This window comes from Drosophila navojoa, chromosome 2 (assembly GCF_054131105.1).
Source record: "Drosophila navojoa isolate 15081-1374.11 chromosome 2, UAZ_NAV_1.0, whole genome shotgun sequence".
Taxonomy (NCBI): domain Eukaryota; kingdom Metazoa; phylum Arthropoda; class Insecta; order Diptera; family Drosophilidae; genus Drosophila; species Drosophila navojoa.
Window position 1 is genome coordinate 24983090 of NC_142890.1, and position 22204 is coordinate 25005293.

Here is a 22204-nt window from a genome sequence, read left to right on the forward strand (position 1 = left end):
CTTGACAGCTGACCAGAACCCTGGGCTGTTAGGTAAACATGAATTTATCGGTTATTATTAGCACCTTTCCATCATAATTGCACCGTAGGAGTCAGGGACCCAGACTCAATTGAGCTCGGGCCAATTGCAATCTCCTACCGGTTGCCTCAAACAGCAGCATGCATTGAATTGGCCAACAATGTCCGGCCGCATTGCATTGATATGTGTGAAAAGGCTTTTGCCAGCAACATTTGCCAATCCTCGGTAGCACGCATTGTGAGCATTCTGCAGAATTCTGCCAGAGCATTGTCCCATTTTTTCAACATTTCAATTTGCATTTGACTTTGGTACTAGCCATGGGCGAGCCGAGCCACTTATGTCTTTGGCCCGTCTCACAACAGGACGGCAGCGAGACACTGCCGCCGCTTGTGTTAGGCGGATCAAGGCACGGCCCGGTCAATGGGTAGGCTTTTGGGCCAAGAGAGCGTGCCGCCGCTGCTGACGATTGTTACAGATTTGCACGCATTATTTGCGCTCGCTTGCACAAATCTTACGAATCCTAAGACGATTTCCTCTTCCAAATCTGTTATAAGCCTTAAAGCGTGTCACACGGCAAATTGAAGAAAGTTGGCCCGAAAATAAATATATTGTATGAGCTGATAGAGATGTGAGATCTGAATACATACATATGTAGATCTATGAGAAACTTTACTACAATCATATACATATATTTATATACTTATGGACACAAATACATATATTTTATGTATAATTTGGTACATCATTTATATTAATTTATATGATATTTATGAGTCGAATTCTTAGTGAAAATATACATATATGCCATATAAATCATATATACAATTTATATACATATGGATATATATTTGGTGTAAAATTTAGTATATCATTTATATTAATTTATATAATATTTGTGATGAATTTTAGCTATTTATTTTATTTTAATTTAAAATTATATAAATTAATTTATATAATATTATATATTTAAATAATATTTGTGATGAATTTCAGCTATTTATTTTATTTTAAATTAAAATTATATAATTTTATAAATTAATTTATATAATTTTATGATGAATTGTAGCTATTTATTTTATTTTAAATTAAAAGAAAATAATATAATAATAATAATATATAATAATAATAATATATAATATAATAATGAGTAAATAAATGAAATTATATACAAAATACATGTATTTCTGTTAGCTCATGGTAATGACAAATTTATGTTTAAATACGAAAATCATGAGGAATGGTACTAATCAAGTAAATAAAAATAAATAATAAATTAAATTAATAATGTTGTAGTAACTTTATTTAAACATAATAATTCATTTATATGATATTTACGAGCTATATTATATTGAGAATATGCATTTATGTACATATAAACCATTTAATTTATTTCCTGAAAAATGAGAAGCAAATAGCACGTGCTAATAACTCATCTATGTTTAAAATAGAGCTCCTTTTCGTTTTATTTAATAGGAAAAAAATCACTAATAATATATAATATATATTCATATACTCTTACTGTAAATATATTCATTTATATATATTTATTCCAATGTATTTATTCCATTGACCCGCTTGATTTGCATATGCCTCGAAGTGACATTGAACTTATTTTGGGCAGGTAAGGTCAGTAGTCGATATGCCACTGTGGCATTGTTTGAAGGCAAATGTTCATTAATAATAGAACGATTACCCGCCGGGGTCAACACTTTACACACCCAGACAGACATACATATATACAAGGTAGATGTATTCTAGCCCGCATAGGTATTCAAATTGAAAAACGCTGCAGGACATGCAGACACAATGCGATGCGATCGCTGGACTTTGGGCATCGGCAGTCGAAGCGCATTTGAATGAACTGAATTACAAGCGGATTATTGGATTTGAGGTTAAGTGCATTTTCAACGATTGCAACTGTAACGAAAATGAAATTTTTCTCGACGATTTTCACAACTGTTTTGACTTTGGAAATGTTTTCGCCCTAAGCTGGGCCCGCAAAGCCGACTACGACAAAAAAGATGAGAAAACGCGTAGGAAACGCGCGCGGTAGGCGGGGCGAGCACAAACGCCATTGCTCGTGCAAGGCAGCTGCTCACACTCACACACACACACGCGTATACATGTAAGTGCGAGTGAGAGAGAGCGCTCACAGCTGACTACTGCCTGTGGCATGCCCCAAACAGAGAGAAGGGTCGTGCGCCAAGGATATCGAGGCAGACGCTCGTTTTTAGTAGGAAAACTAACCAGCATTGATCATATTTGAAGTGGATGCGAGTTAAACGCGCGTGTTGGCTGTCGTCTGCCATTGTCCAAGGGCGCAGAAGGAATGCTCGCTGCGTGGCCCTCGGCCTGGGGTTGGTTGCTCTTTCTATGTGTCCTTTAATGGACCAACGGCCGCCGCGGTTTTTGTGGCGTTGTGTCACGGGATAAATATTAATCGATATCTGTGTATAGTGTGTGTGTGTGTGTGTGTGTGAGCGCGTGTGCGTTTCTATAGTATGTGTGTGTGAAACTTGGGGTGTAGTATCCTTTTGTTGTTGGCTGGCACAGAACCGCACGACCATTGTGTATTCTGTTTGTGCTAAAATGAACAGCATCCGCGCGCTGTACCTTGGCGCGCTCACCGCTCGAATTAGTCGAGTGCATTCGCTTGAAAAACTAATTTGATTTATGTCCTCGCGTTAAAGTGCGGTTTTCCGTCGTGAGCGCTGCCTCTTCCAGCCGCCATTCACACCCATAACTTGGCCAGCTCATCCAAGTATCCAGCTGCTCTCGTAACGCCCCGCCAAGCGCCTTCCCATGCCTCCCGGCCAATTCCAGCCGTGGACTTTGTATAATTAATGTCGGTGCGTTGCGAATTTTTGGGCCAAACGGTCCTCTATCCCAGTTAGATTAAATCACGAGTTATAGTAAATGTGAAAACAATTAAGTATCTTTAAAACAACTTGAAGCCTTCGACTTTTATAAAAAAAAAATATTTGAATAACTAAGAGCTTAAGCTGACTAACTAGACTTTATTTAAAACAGCCTATTTTATATCTTAGCTAAGTTTTTCTGTATACTTGTTTGAAATACTTGTTTCCTATTTATACGGATTCAATTGAAAATTCTACAAGAATCCTTCTTTTCATTCCTTTTACAGTAAATAATAAAACTAAGTTCCATAAACAATTCCAACATGAATACAGCTTTATAAAAATTAAATATTTTTACAATTATTTAAATTTACAATTTGATCGACTTATTTACGCGGAATAAGTTTCACCCAAAATCCAGTTTTGGGCGCCAATTGAAATCCGGATGTGTTAAGGACCAGCGGAATGCAGGTTTGCTTGGCTGGCACAATGCGGAAGTCGCGCAGCATATAGTAGATCACAGCTTTGGCCTCAAGTAATGCGAATCGAGAGCCTAGAGAAAAATTATTTTAAAACAATATTAACCAATCACAGATCTTTGAGTCCGTCACTCACCTATGCAATTGCGTGGCCCTACGCCAAAAGGATAATACGTAAATGGCTGAATTTTGTCCTTGTTCTCCTCGCTGAAACGATCTGGGTCAAATTTATTCGGGTTCTCAAAATACTTGGCATCACGATGAAAGCCGCAGGTGGGCAACCAAATAGCATCTCCTTTTTTGATCTCAATACTTTTGCCATCGACCTCGTATGTGATGTCCTTGTTGCACTCGCGATCAATGGCGATGGCCGCCGGCCACTTTCGCAGAACCTCCGAAACCACCTGATCCATATACTTCATGCCCATTATAGCCTCGTATGTCAGCTGTCCGCCCTCCAAATCACTGTCGACCTGGGCCACCTCTTCGTAGAGCTTCTCCTGCACATCCTCGTTCTCCAACAGCTCATGGGCCGTGAAGCACATGAGTACCGCCGATGTCTCAAAGCCCGCAAAGAAGAAAACAAAGCATTGAGCAACGATGTCACGATCGCTCCAATCCCGAACTGCGCCTGATTTGGGCTTGTCTGAGTTGAGTAGGCCGCGTGCCTCCATCAGCATGTTGATCATATCCGGGCGTATAATGTTATTCTCCTGACGGTACTTCATGGCGTCCAGCACCAGACGCACAAAATAGTCTGTGCTTTTCTTATCAAAGAGTGAGATTTTCAGAGTCTACAAGGGAAAGTATAAACATAATTTGTGAGCCAATTCAGCAATATTAAGATTAGGGATCCTCTACCTTAAACAGTTTCTGCGCAGTTTGGAATAGCAAAAACTTGAGGTTCATCAGCGCCGTGAAGGTGGTCAGCTTCTTTCCCATCAAATAGAACTTGTTCTCCCGTTCTTTGAATGAGTTCACCTGCAGCCCAAATGCTGTGGAGGCAATGACATCGTTTGTGAATCGGGTGCAGTAGTCCTTCATGTCCAGCTCAAGTCCATTCTCTGGAATATCATCGCGCTTCAGGCAGTCAACTGCCTCTTTGGCCACAATATCCATCAGCTGGAACATTTGACGCATTTTGCTGCCCGTGAAGGCAGGACTCAGAGTGCTGCGCATGTCCTTCCAGCGCGCATCGCGCATGGAGAACAAGGAGCTACCGAAGAGATTGTCCATGTCATGAGGATCATCGTTGTCTACGCCAAAGATATTCCGATGATTGATAAAGTGATCGAAATCCTTGATAGTGATCTGCTTAACTAGATCCGGGTCGCGTATCATCAGCAGCGGCTTGCGCTGCTCAAATACACCTAAAACCCTATAAATAGAAATAAATTGCGAATTATTCAAGGGGGCCTTGACCGATAAGTGAGCTGACAATTGGCAAGGCAAAAACTCTTATCTGTATAGCTGGGAGCCGAATATATATTATTCTAAGTGACTCAGAGCTGTGAACGCGTGTGACACATTTAACACGAAGACGCATAAAATATTTTACCTTCTATAGGAATTTTCAATTGTTCTTGATTAACTGATAAAAGCTATCAAACATGTCTTTTACCTATACTTGTATTTGTGTATATGTATATCAGCTATCATAATTGCGATAAAAGTAATTCTTGATATGGTCAAGAGTTATTGTTGTCTGTATATACATATAGTGAGTATATTTACGGGTCTATAGATAAGATTTTGGTAGCTATCTTCAGCACCCAGCAAATGGATTCTAAAAATTTTATTAGTCTACAAATATTTTAGTAAACACTGAGTTTGTCGACGAGGGGGGGAATGTAAGTTTTACAAATTAAATTAATCAATAAATGAATTAATAAATAATCAATAGTTTTTTGCCCTCATATGTGCCCCACCCGACACAGCTATAAAATAAATGTAAATTCTAATTGCATTCAATCAAATAATTTGTAGTCAAAAGGCAGCTCATATGTATCCATGTGCACACATATGGTAAGCACTGTACACATTCTGAGTAGAATGCATTACATCATTCCAGCAGAAGTGCAGCTTTTGCAATTTACAATGGATAAGGAAATAATACGCATTTTGGATATCGGCTATCAAATAAATATACATACAATTAATTATATATGTATATATTTTCTAGTCTTGTATATAGATTATTGATATCATAATTGAACTCAAGCTGTTAATAAAGCATATAAGTTCAGATTTTTGATACAGCTGTGTATCAGGCACTCTAATAATCCTATACATATGTATGTTCTGGAAGTGATGCTCACTTATGTCATTATAAAAATACATATCTATCGATCGAGCTTTAAGCACTGAACTTTTATAATGTAATACGCAGTTAGCATGTTGATATCATTTGAAAATGTTCGATGTACTTACTTGCCATCACCCTTGTGGTACAGATCGACAATTAGATCAAACATTGATTTCTTGCGCAAAAACATTTTGAACATGCTGCCAAAAAATGGATATGGCTTATCATATGGAATGCCACGATCCTTGAAGAAATTATAGTGCAGCGTCGACCAGCGGTAGACCACCAGCAGGAGGACAACAACGAGCGCCAATAACTCTACTAACATCTTGACAAGCTACCGATCTACACCATCTGATCGAGCGAACATCAAATTTAAAACTAAACAACGCAACTCGAAGCGCACTGAAATTACCTTATTTAGTTTCACTCCGTTGGGCGAGTCAAGTGGGAGCTTTAGCTCAACAAAGCTTTGTCTTACAGCCATACAAATGATGAAATTGCGTTGGCACTTGATGAATTAATTAAATATGTGTGCACATGTATGTGTGAGTATGAGGAAAACTCAGATATGTGTGTGTGTACCCATCTAATCATGCAGCTTTGTTACTGTTATTTTGACTGTGAACTTGACCGCCAATCAACCAACACTGAGCGTAGGTGTGGTTAACGAGAGTAAACAAATAGATTTGCCGCCTCAGATGAGGATGCTGTGCTATTAGATACCCTATTTTAAAAATATCTCTGAAAATTCGGTTTCTTTTTTATAAATTATTATTTTTAATTGAACATGATTCATTTTAAAAAAATCTTACCATTATCAAAAACTGGTTTACGATTAGCTCGTTGCTTACCCAATGAAGTGTAGGTACTTCAAAAAGTCTGACGAAGGAATATATGCGAAACTGTTGCCATTATTCATGCAATCAGGTACTACAAACTTGATGGAACAGCTTTATATAACAAATGTATATGATACACATATTATAGAATTGATTATCACTCAGATTGTCATTACGTTACAGTGCCCGCACAGTCAGATACTAGATCATTTTCAACATCTTTCATATGAATATAATTTATTGCATTATTACTTGAAAAGTCATTGATCCATAAGCGTGCTACTAAACCATATCACAGTAATTGGAATAACCTGGCTAGAAGATATCTTTAGCTTTTGTGGATTTCATTAGATGACGATATAACAATTAAAACCAATATAATTTAAGATTATATATTTATATTGTTATATCGGACGGCAGTCCCGATTATCTTCTAGGACTATCTGCAATTACCTATTTGGGTTAGAGCTCTCCACAGACTCATCTTATCAATTTGAAATCAATATATAGCTTATACATATATTGTAAATCATTATAGGATTATATACTCTCTTAAAATAGAATATAAAGGCAAACTTGAAACCTCAACAAATTTTGTCTAAATGTATATTGTTCAAATCATGCGAAAACTTCTTTTAAGGCTCGAAATAAAAAAATGTAAATTCCTCAAACATAAACGGGAAAAAACTAACTAACAGTCAAAGCTCAAAGTGTCAAAATTTGATGCAATACGGAATGTATATAGGTGTGAAGGTGTGATATTGTATTATTGCCTAAGGAAGTCTGACGTCAACTCAAATATTTCAGCAACAAGTTTAAGAGGCTATCTATCAGTCTGATAACTAATACATCATTCTTCATCAACGATGCAAACCGAAACTACTCCAGTCTGTGGATCGTGTTTTACAGAAAACAGCTGCTCAATCAAGCATCGCGAGTTATTGCATGAAAGCTTTTGATTAAGCTTTGGCCTATCGCCGGACAACAGTTAGAAATTGCTCAAACATTTCGAAAGCTCATATATGTACATACATACACATATACACTTGTTTACATATGGTTAGATGGCGAGTCGACTATCAACAAATATGTATGTATGTGTGTGCATGTGTATATATGTATACGCATAAATACATTTTATCTGTTAATAAACCAGTTACACGGACTGTGAACTTGACTCTTACTGAGTGCATGAGAGTAAACAATGTTATTAATCCAATTGCTCGAGAGGCAGACACCCTATAGCATATGTAAAGTAGTCTAAATGCTAATGTTTTTGAAACAGAATTATATGCATAAGATTTTGGTAAGCTCTGGAAGATATTCATATATTTCTAGTTGCTATTTAAAAAGATACAAAATTTTTTAACCAATATTAAAAAAAAGTTAATTGAATCAACTACCATTTTTCTAGGTATCTATGCCAATGCATTTATCAATTGATAAATTCAAGACGTACTGGATCTCTTTTAAATATAACCGCTAACGACAAGCTGTGTAAATCTAGTTTCCATATGAAAAACTACTCTAGTCGCTAGTTATTTAGCATAGTCTCTGGCTTCTAGAAACCCAAACCCCCTAATATACGCTAATACACTCGCATGAATCACACGCTAATCTCTTGTTGAACCCGATTACGATTAATCTATGTATCAAGATCACACCTAGTCCATTACTTGAGACGATCAATTCAAGCTGTTCTAGGCGCTCAAATACCTATCGCACTGGTCCCTAATCCAACAGAGCCGGATGTAGTCTGATCTATGAGCGGATTGTGATTACGAAAGTAAGTCTTAAGCGAAATGCGCGATCCATCGGGGCCAGAGCTAGATCTATGCTTGGCTTATCTGTCTTTGACGGAATGCGACGATAAGCACGTTAGCATAAGTTGCATTTGCAGTTTGGTTAGGATGTGTTTTCCCCTGACCACAACAGAACGACGCCGTCTAATGAGGCGCCTAGCACATATCCATATGCTGCTTGCTCGCGTGAACTGCTGAAATTTCCTCATTAATCAAAATTTGAATATGACGCCATATCCTTATTGTTTGCTCTAATTACGGCCAGGTAGCGATAAGAGAGCGTCGCCGATATATTCCATGAATGAAACGGCTCCTGGCTGGAAATGTGCCATATTTAATTACACTATAAAAATCTTCAATGCACATTTATGAGCATTGCATTGTTCTAGGTAGGTGCTACTTTATGACGCCGATGCCGACGCCGACGCCGACGCCGACGCCGCTGCCGATACCGATGCGAACGACGAATGCGTGGAAAATCCCGCGCTCGTTATTTGACAAACATGCTGGGAAAGTCCAAAGCCCGTTGCCAATCCAAGGCGGCTGCTTGCCTAAGTGCCAGCCTACACAAATAAGCTCATGGATTTTTTATGGTCCTGCCGCACCGCGCCCGGCAGCCCACCTACAACTACCTGACCCAGGATCACCCGCTTCAGTTTCCTGCCACAGCGCATTTATGAATGAGTCCGATCTCCGGCATGGCTCTGCTAACGCGACTCGTGAATGAATCTCCATGGCGCATTTACATTTTATTGCAGGTACTAAAAATCACCTATGCCGCCAGCCCTAAAACCCTACCCAACCCGATGCAATGCAGCGCAGCGCAGCCCAGCCAAAATGCACCCGTTGCATTCATTAGCGTTGAGAGGAACAAAGCAGTTGCACTTAATCCTAATGATTTCCCTTTTGTTTCTAATGACGCAGCGGTAGGCTTATGTGGGACAAGTGAAGACGCGGCTTCAACGATGAAGCCAACGTTCGTAAGAATCGCGGATAAAACAACTGGACTGTCGATTAATGATCGCATCAATTTTTACTGATTCTCTATGAAAATGCAAGGACAAACTGAAAACTTTTCTGCTTAACAATTTTAAAGATTTTAATAGTAAATGACCTACAGATAATTTCAGGTTATTCCATTCTAATAGTTAGAAAACTTATTTACAAATTTTGTTAATACTGAACTAAGTTGCTTAACCTTAGATAAAATTTTCCTTTTGAAAACACAATTATATTTTCAATATATACACAAAATTTCCCATACATTCTCCAAGGGTGATTATCATTTATATTTTACTCAGAAAATAAATATTTTTCTATCTTCATTTTTATTTCACCACGCTTTTCCAATACCCAACTGTACATTTTCTCATATATTATACTTATACATACATATGAGCCCATACAATTATCTCGTCCATTCTTGAAAACTATTACAAAACATTATTCTTACCAACACCCGATATCTCTTAATATATCTACTTTCGTGCTTATCTACTTGGGGCTGGGAGCAAACGCCCACCAGTGGCCATAAAGTGCCCAACAATATATCCATGTCATCCCCTGGAGCAGCTCCCAAGCCATAGAGATAAACTTAAAGCAACTGTACCGTTTTACATGCTCAAACCTTAAGTCAAACCCCCAGGAATGTGCTGTGAATATTGAAGCCACAATTTGCTCCGTTTACAAATCTGAGCATATAACATATAGACGCGCACCGCGCCCGATACACATTTTGCATATTTAAAGCACAACAGTTGCCACAAAACGGAAAGCAGAAGACGGGACCAACCCCCAGAAAGAAGCACTTAATTCAATAATAAATTGCCACCACAAAAGGGCAGCAGCAGCAGCAGCAGCAGCGAAAGCCCCTTGATTTTTCGGGCAAGCCCGAATCAACCCAGCCAGAGCCCACAGATAACCAAGTTACGGCTCAGCTTTGTTCGACTCACGACGGGCCGGGGGGCCAGAGCCCAGCCCAGTTTGTGCCTCAAAGACAACAACTTTTATCAAATTGCGTATAAGGGGGTTTGTCGGGAGGTAAGCGTAAAATTCATAATCATGAATGCTTCGCTTAAACTTCCACCCCGTTGGGAGTTACAAAAGAACAAAAAAATAAGGAGAGAGGCAAACAGATACTTCTTCTCATGCATATACATACAGATAAATATATATATTTATATATATGTATGTGCGTACGTATGTCCTTAATAAATAGTAGCGCATCGCTGGGAATATACACATTAAAAGCGAAAGTCAAGGAAGCTGCCATTGCGAGAGCCGATTAGATTTGCTGGCATGAAAACTAAGCAAAGCGAACATGAGAGTACGTGAGTACATTATATACAGCATGTGTTTCTCTCTGTGTATGTGTACGTGTGTGTGTGTGTGCGTAGCTATGTATTTGAGTCTGCGTGAGCGGCCATTGTTGTGCGGTGCGAAAAAACAACCCCGAAGCGTGCCTCTCGCTCACACAGACAGATAGGCAGCAAATCAATGAATGAAGCAGGCAACGGATGCTCTCAATGTGTGTGTGTGTGTGCGTGTGCGTGCGTAGGTAGGCCGCTAGGTAGGCCTATACTGCCAGGACCTTAACGCTCATTGAAAAAAATCTCTTTAAATTGTGTGCCGCTCGACTGAGAGAGCTCAGTTCGAGTTGAGATCTTGCAACGCACACACACCGCTCCGCCTACGCAATTGCACGCCAAGTGTTCCTCCGCCCAAGTGAAACAGTGAATTTTCATATAAGAATAAGAAACAACGATTATGTCGACAATTAACATGCATCCACCGCAAACGTACTCGCGCCTGTTCCGTCCCTGGGATACGCAACGCCAGATTCCAGCAGCGCCCGCCAGGGCCGTGAAACGTGAACGTGAGCCCGAAACAGTGACCATCAAAACGGAGCTGCCCAGCAGCAGTAGCTGCTGCTATGGACAGGATAGCGACCGCGAGTCCTCCTCATCCTCGTCGAGCAGCAGCAGCCGGAGCAGCAGCAGCAGCAGTAAATCCAGCTATGAGGATGGCCTAAACAACAGCTACACTCGCACATCGACTCCTCTGCTAGATGCCACGCCCCAGCCAGCATTTCCAGCCACCTCAGCTGTGGCGCCACAGCAGCTATCGCCGCAGCCAGCGCCTTTCATGCCCGCCAACGACTTGTACTACGCCGCCGCAGCAGCTGCTGCCGCTGCCGCCGCCAATACCCCAGCCGCAGCTGCCTTTGGCATGGACCCGTTCACGCTGGGCCTGATGGAGCAGGAGTACGCTCGTGTCATGGCCGAGGATGCCCAGCTGAAGGCACTGAATGCCCGCAAGCAGCGCCCAAAGAAATTCAAGTGCCCCCACTGCGACGTGGCCTTCTCAAATAATGGCCAGCTGAAGGGACACATCCGCATTCATACCGGTAATTTTCTTTGAACTGAGAGATCCTCCGCCTGCTTTACTAACTTATATTTTCCCTCTTTCCTATGCTTACAGGCGAACGACCATTCAAGTGCGACGTAGAAACCTGCGGCAAGACCTTCACACGCAACGAGGAGCTGACCCGGCACAAGCGCATTCACTCCGGTCTGCGTCCGTATCCGTGCAGCGCCTGTGGCAAGAAGTTCGGACGACGTGACCACCTCAAGAAGCACATGAAGACGCATATGCCGCAAGAGCGTCAGCTGGGACCGGCCATCTTTATGCCCATGTATCCATATCTGTATGGCTACTAGGCAGCTGACCCCCACTCCAGCCCCAGCCCCAGCCTCAGCTACTATTACAGCTACAGCTTCAGCGATCTGTGAAGCGCTTGCACGCATTAAAAACGCAACAACCAACTACCAACAAACCAACCAAGCAACAAGAACAACAACAAAAAATTACTCAATGCCGGCCAATACTCTATCTCTATGCATCTACCTCAGGCGTACCTGGCGCATCAAGGCGCACTCAAACCAACTACCTCAGCACCAATCTATGCTATGCTAACAATCATAAAGACGATACAGATAGATATCCATGACGATATATGCAAATATTGAGCTATTTATTTTATAATGAATATTTACATTTCCACTACGTGACGTGAGGTAGAAGCGTCGTAAAAAACCCACACTTGTGTAAATAAATCCTTAAGTGATCCTTTCTCCTATGCTAAGCGATTAAGAGTTTTAAGAGACATCTACATTTATATATACATATATAAGCATATTTTTCACATTTTTATATGCTGAATGCGGTTAATAGCAATATACGATTTACATTTAAATGCCTAGTTAAATATTCAGAGCTATATTATACGATTTATGTTTACAAAAGAAAAAGAAAAAACAAATACATAAAACATTTGAAAAAAAAAAAAAAATTACTTTATCTTTTTATCTATAATCTCAGAATTCAGAACTGAAGAGAAATTCTCTTGAGTGAAAATAGTAAATGGAATATTCATTCATTCATCAATAAGCCATATAACTATGAGAATACATACATACATATACACACATATATTATCCATATAATTATTTACAATTTCACGGCCATTTTGGCAATGGCTTAATGACTGTCACTTCCCACTAACCAGATCATTTTGCAAATTATCCGAATCATGCCGGCGAAATCAAAGACGAATTTGCAGTTTGCATTCGTCGGCACATTTGATGCATCCTCATCAAAGGGTTGAAATTCCCAAGTCATTTGGGTAAAATCTGCGAAAATTCATTCACAAAAATCACAAAAAGAAAACTAGAGAAAAATAACCATTAATTTAGGTCAAGTCAAACGCCCAGTCGAAAGCCTTTAGACAAGCAAATCTAACTTTTCAGCCATAACCAATCCATCTATTGTAGTAGTGTTCGCTCTATCTGTGTAGATATATTAGAACTGACTTGACTTGAGATCGAACGACAAGCGATTCACACAGTTTTCTCACAGTCTGTGGAGGAGTCTGTTGCAATTGTTCACGTATCCTTGCCATTACTCACACGACAGCTTGCGTCATTCATAAGGACAATGGAGAGTGGCCCACCTGAGCAAGTAAGTGCGATAGACACAAAGTCTGCTCTGACAACGATTTGGAATTTATATGTACCCCGGGTCCACAATATCAATGTGACTTCTACGTGTGCACAATAGATGCAATTTTCTTAACCGTAGCAGACCGGTGGGCACTGCCTCTCAACCTTTTCCACAGACAGCCAGACAATGGCAATACGGTCGCTTGATAGAGGCGTGCAGGTCCCGCATCGCATCTACATCTATCTACCTGTGCCTCCTGGTCAGTCCTGAGAAGATTTTCTGCCAGACAGTGCGACGTCTTCGTCGTTGTTATTGTTGTTGTTGCTGTTGGTGCTGCTGCAACACAAGTGGCACAATGATCTAACTAATAATATGTCCCATTGATTTCTGTAATTCTGTTTGCAGCAGACACAGCGGCCACACTTTGAGCACTTGGCCAAACCCAACGAGCGGCAACTAGTTCAAATACCCATTTCTCAAGATGATACGCTTTTCGTCAGCATTTCGAATTGATGTCTTTCGATATTGACAGCGATGTTTGCCAAGTATTGTCCTTTAATTGCTGCCAATTAATTAGAGCATTGGTAGAATTCTTTACTCTGAAGTGTGGGAAAATGCTTTAAATTTGTATAAAGTCCATTAATACATATCATCTATCGATGTCAATCACAAATATTGAATAATAGGCTACTCTAAAATATCTATGTATATATGGATGTATATGGAGAGATTTATACATACATATACAATGTATAGGTATAACAAGTGGAAATATAATTTATTTGTATATGTAGATAGGACCTGTAGCTAGTGTTATCTGCATTAAAAGTAATGAATCATGCTATATGCATTAAACTAAGTAAAAGTTAGATACATAGAGCGGCATGAAGAATACCAATATAAACTGAAGCATTTTAAAATTTTTAGCGAGACACAAAATAGTCCTTCCAATAGTGGTATAATCGATAAGAAAATAGAACAAATTGTTATATAAATATATATGATTATATATATAACTAATCATAGATGAGCTCTCTCTTTCTCTCCCTCCCAGGATTACAATATTTTTCACACGTCTTCTTATGCATAAATGAAGGACTGGTTAGAAAAAATACATATTCATAAATTCATCATTGATTTATATAAGTTTTAGATTTTCAAGGCGCCGCTATTATAAGGATCCACCAGTCTAAAATAATTACCATATTATAATATGCTGGCACCTTGGCTACATTAGCCAGAAATGAATAAGTTTATATATATCATAAAGAACTTATTTATATTAATTGGTTACTAAATTGATTTGCTTCAAGTTTTTACTTGGAAGATCTCAAATTTAACTTCGTAGAATATTTTCTTCATTGCATTCAACATACTGATATACTAAAATCGTGCACACAATAATTTAAACAGAAATAAGAGTTAAATAATAAAATTGAAAAATATGTATACGTAAGTAAGTATAAGTTTAAGTATAAGTAAGTGTCCCAGTTCTTCTATTTCTTCTAAGTTCTAATAGACAACATATTGTATATAATTTTAATTCACTTTTCATATAAGCGGTAATTTCTGTTGCAATTCATTATATTAATAACTCAAATGATTATATCTAAAAATTTCCCCTGAAGTTAGAGTAACTTTCAAGCAGGTCTCTCAAATTGAATGAACTGTAGTACTTCACCTTAACGAAATATCGTGTGTGTCACATATAGTCTATAAAGACGTTAAGGAACTTTGCAATCCCTCCAGCATTTCCCAGGAATTAAAATCGAGGAAAAAAATATAATTGCTCAACTATAAACGTAAACAAGATAGTATTGTTCCACAACAATATCGGACAGAGTCACTTCCTAACAAGAAAGTAGTTTGGCTATCAATAACCCACTGACGTCCTAAGGACAATTGCCATGTAGGAGGCACTAGCCTATATGCCATTCATGACCACAAAAAGGCCAAACAAAAGTCATCGGGTGGTCCAGAAATTCCGCAACTATGCTCGTAGAATTGCCAGCTATGTGGACCTGAAGACGCTGTGTCTTCTAGCATACTTTCTAGCCAGGCCACACAGCGCGTCAGACTGAGAAATTGAAATGTATTTTGTGCCCTAATAGAGAAATATACGGGCCATAATTTCGCAATGCAACAATAGCAGAGCAATTGAATGGGCTATGCGAAAAAAAGATGAGAGAGAGCAGTGCATAAAAAAATAAAATGGAGTCGCCGGCCCGATGGGTATAACAGCGTATAGATGCGATTGCTACCTTTCACAGCGCCAGTTCTTGGCCAAGCAGAGTGCGTTGATGGGTTTCAACCCCTCAAGGAACAACCCTCATCCCCTATATGCATAAGCACACGCACACGCACACAACCACAGAGACACACACACTCACACACTCCCCGGGGCTGGCAGGGGGTACTGACAGTAGTAGTAGCCGTTGTGCCTGTGCGCTGACGTTTTATACAAAGTGTCAGAGGATCCATTTAATTGGAAAATTTATTGGGCAGCAGCAGAAGCAGCAACGAGGACGATATCGACCACGGCGCATAGGAATAGGAGACAGCCTGTCTGGCCCTCTTGTTGGCTTTCTTTGGCTCGCATGTTTTGCGGTTGCTGGAAATACTTTCACAAATCCAAATAGGGGACGACAGACTAACCCATAAAAAGTGGAATAAAAATAAAGCAAAGACAAATTCGTGTAAAGAAATGGATTTGTATCGAATACACGAGTAAAGTGCTACAATCAACGCAGTTGCCTGGAACATGCCACGGAGGTCAACGTGTGTGGCTGTGGCTGTGGCTGGCTGGTTGGTAATTCTATTCTATTCTATTTTGTGTTCGTTCCGATTATATGAGTTTCCCGCTAATTATATTTGTACAGGCCACGCTTCCAGAGCCATCCACACATTGCCCAACATTTCCAGCTACTTATCAACGGCTGTCATTGGCGATTTCCAATCGTATTTTCCAAGTGTTTAGGCTAATCCTAGGCGGAAAAGTGGGTATGTCCCGACAAGCGCTAAACGATGCGTTTATCTGCATAAACACTCTTAATAAGTCGATTGTCTGCTGTCTAATCTCGTGTTGAGGACTCACCGCAGCTAATGACCATATCTCCTCATTATCTTACACTGCAAATGTATGCAATTTGGAACCTAATCCTAACGCCGGGACTTGCACAACTCTGCGCAATGCATGAATAGAGATAGCTGCATGCATATATGTACATATGCATATGCATTCACACATGTACATATGTATGTATGTATGTAGTACATAGGACCGAAATACTTATATGGTTATTCCACGCACATGGCACAAGGTGAGCCCTAATCTGTTTGCCCAGATAAACCACAGTCAGTCACTCACTAAGAGATAGTTGGCCCGAGCAAATAGCAGAGACAGATATGCAAGTCAGCAGTTGATATCAGCATGCCGGCTTGCAGGGGTACTGTGGGCCCAATGCCTAGCCCCGATGCACCCTTAATTAGAAACACGTTCATCATTATTATGCAATTGCAGTCAATTCAAACCGAAAATCGACCAAAACAACAGCATACAGCGCCCAGCTGGACAACAGGCCAAAAAGGTAAACAGTAGGTGGTGCCGGAAGTGCCACAAAGTTCAAAACAAACGGCATTGTCTGCGCTGTTTTCCCATCGCAGTGAGCCAACAAACTAATCAAAACTAATGATGACATAATTGGCTCGATTGGGCCAAAGGAAGCAGCCCGATCCTGTGCTGTGTTGTCATGGGCATGAAATCGAATAGAAATAGGAAGTGTTTCTCGCAGCACAAGACAAAGCCACACACAAATTGTCCTTGCAAGGAAACAGCCATCAGCCATCAGTCAGGGGTCCTCAGAAATGCGACAAAACAGTTTGCACAAGTTAAAAAAAAAAAATGAAAATAGAAAATAGAAAAAAAGATAATTGATTTGTTTGCGAAATGCAATGCGATGACACTTGGATTTTGATGCCTGTGGTGTGGTCCTGTTCAGCAATTAGCTGGAACAGTTTAATTACATTGAGGAAATTGTTGTGACAGTTGGTAAAAGTCAAAAGTGTTGAGCAATTCATCAAGCCAATGCCACACGGACTGATTTTCTTTTTAAGTTCCATTTTCTCCAAGATCTTTTTATTATCATTTGCTGTTTTGCCACCACGGAAGTTGTCCCGCGGCGTAGCGTGTGCTACTGCAGTTGCTGCCTTCGTCCCGTGGGGTCTTCGTACAAATATACAATGTGTAAAACAAAACACTTAAATGAGATATATCTTAACAATGACTGTTGTTTTATTTGTATACTGATAAAACGGAATCAACTGTTATTCGTAAACGAAAAAATTTATATAAGACGAGTACGAGTATATCAAGTACATTCGAGTATAAAATGCATCGAGTATAAAATTTCAAGTATCTGTATGTATACATATGTATGTAGATATAAATATGTGTAAAAGTATATGTTTAAGTTATATAGCTTCAACATTTGTTGTGCAATCAAAGTGCTAATCAGACTTAGCTTAAATACATTTGAATGTTGGCTTATAGACTACGATAAATACATATATGTATTTATAAATATATATACATATATCTTGATATGTGTAAATGAAATATATATATTGTGGCATGCAAGGGGCATCTTTAAGTAAGGCACAAACAATTGAGCCGCTGAGATTACGTGGTGCGCGTTTCTGCATCGCTTGATCGAACATTTCCATTTGAGGTTATATTTGGATTATACTTGCTGCAGCATTCTGCCTAGTAGAGCATTATGGCCGCCTGATTCTTGTCTTTGCCCAGCGGCTCCGAACGATGGCGATCACGATGTTCGCGTCGTCTTGCATAGAGCAGAATCGTTATATTTATGAAGACCACAATTGTCGAAATAACAACCAGATAGAAACTGTAGCCCAGATGGGCCAGGCCGGTGCTGTACCAATGCTGTTGCTGGTGCTCCGTTAAGAGAACATTGTGAATGAGATACTGATAGAACTGCACCAGCCATGCCAAGAATGCAACCACCTGTGCACCTGCCGCTGCCATGTTTGAGGCCAACAGGAGCAGCATGGTGCCGCCTTTCTTGGCTGCTGACGCTGACTTCAGCACAGCGGCTATGGCTGCTATGGTGCATGCCAACAGTCCAAAGCCCGTGCCAAGTGTTGTAAGCAACCAGAGCCAGAAGCTAGTGTCACCATGCTCGGTGCGAATGAAGGAGTAAACTGTGGAAGATTAATATTAGTTCATAGTTACGCTTCCATTGAAATTAACAAAAGCCTCACCATCAACCTGGTTGTTACGTACTCCAAAGCCAGGATTCAAGTTTTGGTTACCATAGAACAAACCAAAATTGACGTCACCCTTAGCTTCTGTAGTATTGGTGCGCCGCGGATAGGCGCGCACCCAGTGATTAGTCGTCATACTGGTCAACAGCAATCCGATGGCCAGGCAACTGCCAAAGAATGTAGAGAACACAAGGGCGCGCGTGCGTAGACTCATCTTTACAGATCTACGAATGTGTATAAAATGGAAAGTTATCATACAAATATTTATTGTTTTTGCTTTGGTAATTGAAAATACTTTGCAGCTTGTGCGTAAACGTTTCCATTCTAACTATAATTTCTCTGGCGACAACAAAGAAAACGCAGCACAAAACAGCAACAAAAGCAGAGCCTGCTGTGAAATTCACTCACCTTGCGAAAGTGGCTTTGCGGGAAGGAACGCGAGTGTCGTCGTTGTAATTATCACCTCCGTATTCCTCAATATACCTTTGTATCATTAGCCTCGAAATTCTCTTCTCATATCTTGTGCAATTTATGCGTATAATTGCGATTTGTTATTAAATTAGTGTTTGACTCTTTGTTGAGTTAATTTATGATTTTTCCAGCCGTTTAGTGAACTCTGTTGTTGTGTTTTCCCTATGATTTCTTAGTGTTGGATAATGTGTGCGGTATTGGAAAACATTTCATTCGCGCACTGTCTGGCAGCACTACAACAAAATGTATTGAATGGAAGATGTGGCAACGCTGCATACAAAAATTGCGCGTAATTTGTGCGTGACAAAAAGAGAAAATCTTTAGAAAATATGAGTGGCCGCAAGCACAAAGGAGCCGAAAACATTGAAAATCTGTGTCCCGTAGCCAGGTAAATATATCCATAATAATCTATATACACGATAGCCCATAAATCAAGGGTGCATGCAAAGGCGGTCTATCAAATGGCGCGAACTATTCCAGTGACGTCACATGAATGTATTGCTAAATAAAAAGCAAGAGCAGCACCGAAACGGGGCCAACACATAATTGAAAGGTGCTTGACCCGTGCTGACCAAGCAACTGTCCCGTACTTGCACGCCGATCACTTTTCATTAAATGCCCCTTAAACCGTATTTCAAACTTGTTGCAGAAAACGCTCAATCGGCGCTGCAGCCGCTGTGCCCCCAACCAAAACGACGTCGGCTTACGAGCACACCTCCTCCCCGTCAGTGCTGACCTTTGAGGCACTGGAAGAAATGGGCATCGGGATGTTGGACTCTGAGGAGAGCAGCTCATCTGCTCTGTCAGCAATTGCACTCGCAGTGAGCACAACCAGCGATGAGAACTCAAATGAGACTACGCCCTGCACCAATGTGGCGCGAATGGCACACCAGCAGGCGCGTTTGAGTCTCAACTCGACAGCATCTACGCTCGACAACACTATTATTGAGGTGTTCAGTGAAGATACTCAGGAACGTACGCTGCAACAGTCGGCTGAGAAGCTGCACGCTCTGGCCCAGGCGAAGCGATCGGCGCTGGCCAACAGCGAGTGCAGCAGCAATTCCAATTCACCCAGCAAACGTACTAGAAATCCCCTTGCCACAGTCACATGCAATAATCAAATTGAGCCCTTGCATGCACAGCAACCGCCGCCGCCGCCGCAACAACAACAGACGCCCCTCAGCCTTATGCCCTCAACCAGTAAGCAGGCGCTGAGGCAAAAGAAACCAACGCAAGCACCAACAGCCTCGCAAGGAGCACCACCGCCGCCGCAAACGCTGACTAGCCGATTGGCGGCCACAGAAAACTTCTTTGTCTACCGAACGCCTGTAATGAGCGCCCATATTAGCAGCGGCATCAACTACTTTGACAAATTGTCCGACGAGATTTTGCTGGACATTTTCAAGTGGTTGCCAAAGAAGGCGCTGCTGCGAATAGCTACCGTTTGCCGTCGATTCAATCGTTGTGCACGTGACGAGACTCTGTGGACGCGTCTGGATTTAGGACTCCGGACGCTCCGTCCCACTGCCCTGGAGCAGGTGGTGAAGCGCGGTGTGCCAATACTTCGTCTAGCTCAAGCAGAAGTATATATTGAACAAATCACAATATCTTTTTTATTAATTCTCAACAATCTTTTCACCAGATTCAAGATCCGGCGTTTACGAACGACCCATCCTTCATAGATTTCCAGTCGCGTCTTCAATATCTGGACTTAAGTCTTGCTTCCATTTCACTCAGCTCGTTGCGCACATTACTGGCGCATTGTCGACAACTGAAGAAACTTAGCCTGGAGCACGCCGAGTTGAATGATGAAATCTGTCTTGAGATTGCACAGAACAGCTCGCTGGAAACACTCAATCTGTCGATGGCCAGTGGCCTAACCGCCAACAGTGTTGGACAAATGATGGAGTCGCTAACCAAACTGAACAGCCTAAACATATCGTGGACTGATTTGAGCGCTGATGCTGTAACCGCTCTGGTCACTCACATACCGTCCAATGTGATCAGATTGAACGTGGCCGGCTGCAGGCGTGTGCTCTTCGATATACGTTAGTATCCCACAAATATTGATTAGGCTCACATCGATCTGACATCTTTTTCGGCTTTCAGATGTGGATACACTGCAAAAGCGCTGTCTCCAATTGCTTGAACTCGATCTTTCAGACTGCAATAGTCTGACGCCTGCGGCCCTCACTTCAATCATGAAATTCAACAGTCTGGAATACTTGTCCGTTTCGCGGTGCTATCTCATACCCGCTGCTAGTTTTATGTAAGCTAATCCAAGCTCCCCACGAAGGATTAGGATTCATTCTAAACGTTTTCTCTGTATCTCTCAAATTTAGAGAACTAAAGAACATGACGTCACTTACTTATCTGGACATTTTCGGCATGCTTTCGGATGCCGCCATGGAGGTGCTGGAGAAGCAAATGCCCAAAATTGGAATCAACAAGTTTATACATAGCTCGGTGGGACGCCCAACTGTGGGCACGCGTCGCACCTCCATTTGGGGCCTGCGAACGCGCGACTGAAGCGTCACCAAATCAGACTTGAAATTTTCTTGAATACTACATTTGTTGCGTTTATATGCCGCTTAGAGCAGTATTTATATTCAATTCTCTGACAATAATTAAATGTCACGTTTAGCATTTTAATGTTAACGTCTTTCAATCACTCGTCGACCTCGCTGAGGGGAGCAGCTGGTTTCTCCCATCTCCAGTCGTCCCAGTTGACGCAGTCCTTCAGGCTATCGAGATAGCCCATCTCATCCGGACAACGCATTTTAGTGGCGGGTTCGTTGAGTGCCTCGCACTTCCAGTAGGACGTAGGATCCCAGTTATCACGGAAGATCGCAATGTCCAACTCCTCCTGCGTCTTGCAACCCGGCTGCCCATCGCTACTGTAGGCGTTAGCCAAATTGCATGCAGCCAATAGAACCAAACAGATAGTAAACTGAAGTTTCATTTTACTGCAAATGATGCTCGGCCAGTGCTCGACTAACACCTTTTATAGTTACCTTGGTGCATTGATAAGCCAAATGAAGTGCAATCTTTACCAGAAAATGCTTTTAGATATTGACTGGTATGCAAACATTTGACAACAACGTCTGTATGACTCAACAATTGTACAGTTTCCTTTATAGTC

General features: G+C 40.9%; 5 protein-coding genes across 5 annotated transcripts; 2 read left to right on the plus strand and 3 right to left on the minus strand.

Moving 5' to 3' along the window:
* Window positions 1-3187: 3187 nt before the first annotated feature.
* On the minus strand, window positions 3188-6053 carry Cyp9f2 (Cytochrome P450 9f2). Its single transcript, XM_018112802.2, has 4 exons — window positions 5786-6053; window positions 4217-4733; window positions 3492-4149; window positions 3188-3429 (listed from the first exon to the last, which is right to left on the minus strand). Exons 1-4 carry the CDS (start codon window positions 5986-5988, stop codon window positions 3263-3265), a joined length of 1545 nt encoding a protein of 514 aa, XP_017968291.1. The 5' UTR covers window positions 5989-6053; the 3' UTR covers window positions 3188-3262.
* Window positions 6054-10675: 4622 nt separating this feature from the next.
* Window positions 10676-12448, plus strand: hkb (zinc finger transcription factor huckebein). Its single transcript, XM_018112806.3, has 2 exons — window positions 10676-11710; window positions 11785-12448. Exons 1-2 carry the CDS (start codon window positions 11071-11073, stop codon window positions 12021-12023), a joined length of 879 nt encoding a protein of 292 aa, XP_017968295.1. The 5' UTR covers window positions 10676-11070; the 3' UTR covers window positions 12024-12448.
* Window positions 12449-17783: 5335 nt separating this feature from the next.
* Window positions 17784-19242, minus strand: LOC108659752 (uncharacterized). Its single transcript, XM_018112807.3, has 3 exons — window positions 19000-19242; window positions 18589-18815; window positions 17784-18528 (listed from the first exon to the last, which is right to left on the minus strand). The coding sequence occupies exons 1-3, from the start codon at window positions 19083-19085 to the stop codon at window positions 18068-18070; spliced, it is 774 nt and encodes a 257-aa protein (XP_017968296.1). The 5' UTR covers window positions 19086-19242; the 3' UTR covers window positions 17784-18067.
* Window positions 19243-19274: 32 nt separating this feature from the next.
* Window positions 19275-21708, plus strand: Skp2 (S-phase kinase-associated protein 2). Its single transcript, XM_018112801.3, has 5 exons — window positions 19275-19450; window positions 19712-20645; window positions 20705-21110; window positions 21172-21331; window positions 21405-21708. The coding sequence occupies exons 1-5, from the start codon at window positions 19392-19394 to the stop codon at window positions 21589-21591; spliced, it is 1746 nt and encodes a 581-aa protein (XP_017968290.1). The 5' UTR covers window positions 19275-19391; the 3' UTR covers window positions 21592-21708.
* Window positions 21633-22062, minus strand: LOC108659753 (uncharacterized). The gene has a single exon (XM_018112809.3). The coding sequence runs from the start codon at window positions 22022-22024 to the stop codon at window positions 21731-21733; it is 294 nt and encodes a 97-aa protein (XP_017968298.1). The 5' UTR covers window positions 22025-22062; the 3' UTR covers window positions 21633-21730.
* Window positions 22063-22204: the final 142 nt, after the last annotated feature.

Coding starts and splice junctions, on each gene's coding strand:
- LOC108659753 (XM_018112809.3), bottom strand. CDS start 22,024: ATGAAACTTCAGTTTACTATCTGTTTGGTTCTATTGGCTGCATGCAAT.
- LOC108659752 (XM_018112807.3), bottom strand. CDS start 19,085: ATGATACAAAGGTATATTGAGGAATACGGAGGTGATAATTACAACGAC. Junction 18,816..18,999: donor CGCAAAGCCACTTTCGCAAG/GTGAGTGAATTT, acceptor ACACATTCGTAG/ATCTGTAAAGATGAGTCTAC. Junction 18,529..18,588: donor ACGTAACAACCAGGTTGATG/GTGAGGCTTTTG, acceptor AATCTTCCACAG/TTTACTCCTTCATTCGCACC.
- Skp2 (XM_018112801.3), top strand. CDS start 19,392: ATGAGTGGCCGCAAGCACAAAGGAGCCGAAAACATTGAAAATCTGTGT. Junction 21,111..21,171: donor GCGTGTGCTCTTCGATATAC/GTTAGTATCCCA, acceptor TTCGGCTTTCAG/ATGTGGATACACTGCAAAAG. Junction 21,332..21,404: donor ATACCCGCTGCTAGTTTTAT/GTAAGCTAATCC, acceptor TCTCAAATTTAG/AGAACTAAAGAACATGACGT.
- Cyp9f2 (XM_018112802.2), bottom strand. CDS start 5,988: ATGTTAGTAGAGTTATTGGCGCTCGTTGTTGTCCTCCTGCTGGTGGTC. Junction 4,734..5,785: donor TACCACAAGGGTGATGGCAA/GTAAGTACATCG, acceptor TTCTATTTATAG/GGTTTTAGGTGTATTTGAGC. Junction 3,430..3,491: donor AGGGCCACGCAATTGCATAG/GTGAGTGACGGA, acceptor ATTTTTCTCTAG/GCTCTCGATTCGCATTACTT.
- hkb (XM_018112806.3), top strand. CDS start 11,071: ATGTCGACAATTAACATGCATCCACCGCAAACGTACTCGCGCCTGTTC. Junction 11,711..11,784: donor ACACATCCGCATTCATACCG/GTAATTTTCTTT, acceptor CTATGCTTACAG/GCGAACGACCATTCAAGTGC.